Source organism: Laetiporus sulphureus (genome assembly GCF_001632365.1).
Source record: "Laetiporus sulphureus 93-53 unplaced genomic scaffold LAESUscaffold_336, whole genome shotgun sequence".
NCBI classification, from domain to species: Eukaryota; Fungi; Basidiomycota; class Agaricomycetes; order Polyporales; family Laetiporaceae; genus Laetiporus; species Laetiporus sulphureus.
The window spans coordinates 48-1,551 of NW_024468841.1; the positions used below are offsets into that span (position 1 = coordinate 48).

Here is a 1,504-nt window from a genome sequence, read left to right on the forward strand (position 1 = left end):
TATATGCCAGCGACACAATGGTTGTTCCTGCCATTATGCCTTCGATTGAGACGTGTGTGCTGCGGTAGGAACAAAGAGAGAATTATAACAATTAAACTAGCAAGCGGAACAATGGGTGTGCACAGGGCCATTGTTTAGTTAAAGTTCAGATCATGTGGCAAAAATATTCAATGCTCATTTCATCACGCAACAGGTCAACGGACATGACGACAAGCAACCCCAGCGCATGCGTGATGCTCGCTCAAGCAACTGTAAGCCGCGACGCCCAGTTCATTTGCCGAACGAGCTTGTTTATGTTATGTTCTCCTCGCAGTTGCCAAAGCCGCCATCCTCAACGAGCTGCTTGAACTTCTTGAACTTCCGTGTTCTCCAGCCACCAGTAGGGTTCGAGAGCTTGAATTGCCAGGGGAAGTTCGACGCGTACGAGGGTATAGCTCGTACTCCGCGCGAAAATCGTTATGAAGACTTAAACGTACCTTTTTGAAGGTTGGGGCCGCTATATATATCTTGTGGACGAGCCCCTCTACAGAGAAAATGCCGAACTCGCCGAGCGACTCCTCGATCACAGCGTTGTTGGTCAGAGGAATGCGCTGCTTGTTGATCTTGTCACAGCCGCGCTTGTAGATTGATTGGCGAACAGGCTTCAGGTTTGGTTCACTGAATATGACTCATCAACGCATGAAGGAGTGAAGCTCAGCATAACATCTACGCACCCTTACGCCACATAAGCCTCAACGAGACGAACCATCTGCTTAGTCGCCTTAGTGACCTTGACGAAGGCAGCGTTGTTGATCTGCATGAGCCCTATAATGAGTGATCCGCTCGAAAAACGACTTGAGCATGTTTAAGACACCTACCCCTCGGGGATACGGGTGACAAAATAGACCTTTGCCTGTGCGGGGACATAAAAGTAACCCGCGGCTCGCGTCGCCCACTTCAGACGGATCTCCTCCTTCTCCATGGTAAGATATTCCTTTATGTACTGTTATTGCGAGGACGATCATCCGCGCTGATCTTCAATAGATGTACTTGCTCCTGGCGACAATCTCGTGGAGGTCCAGCCGCTGGCACTCGCTGGAGCACATCGACTTGACGAGGTTGTTATCCTAGTCCGGGCCAACATTCGAGTCTCGTGTTCCGCGATTCCTCCTCGGCGGTTGTCGCTGCTCGATTCTATACGTCCAGTGCATACGCAAGGACGAGCTGTAGCGTACGCAAGGACGAGCTGTAGCGTACGCAAGGACGAGCTGTAGCGTACGCAAGGACGAGCTGTAGCGTACGCAAGGACGAGCTGTAGCGTAATCAAGAGTCCACCCGGCTCTTCGGTGCACTCTCGAAAAGCGCGTCGTTGTATTCGGGTGAACTCGTGCCAACAATACTGATGACTACGTCGACACCCTCGAAGGCCCGAGCGAATGACGTCACAGCGTCCGCCGGGTCGATCTGCCGGAGCTCTGAGCCCTGCTCGGCAAGCGCTAAGTCGCGGCACTCACCATTGTCGCCC

At 52.3% G+C, this 1,504-nt stretch overlaps 1 protein-coding gene across 1 annotated transcript; it reads right to left on the reverse strand.

Annotated features, from left to right (window-relative positions):
- Window positions 1-268: 268 nt before the first annotated feature.
- LAESUDRAFT_785934 (ribosomal protein L30p/L7e) lies at window positions 269-987 on the reverse strand. Its single transcript, XM_040913882.1, has 4 exons — window positions 858-987; window positions 720-821; window positions 473-657; window positions 269-434 (listed from the first exon to the last, which is right to left on the reverse strand). The coding sequence occupies exons 1-4, from the start codon at window positions 959-961 to the stop codon at window positions 292-294; spliced, it is 534 nt and encodes a 177-aa protein (XP_040757136.1). The 5' UTR covers window positions 962-987; the 3' UTR covers window positions 269-291.
- Window positions 988-1,504: the final 517 nt, after the last annotated feature.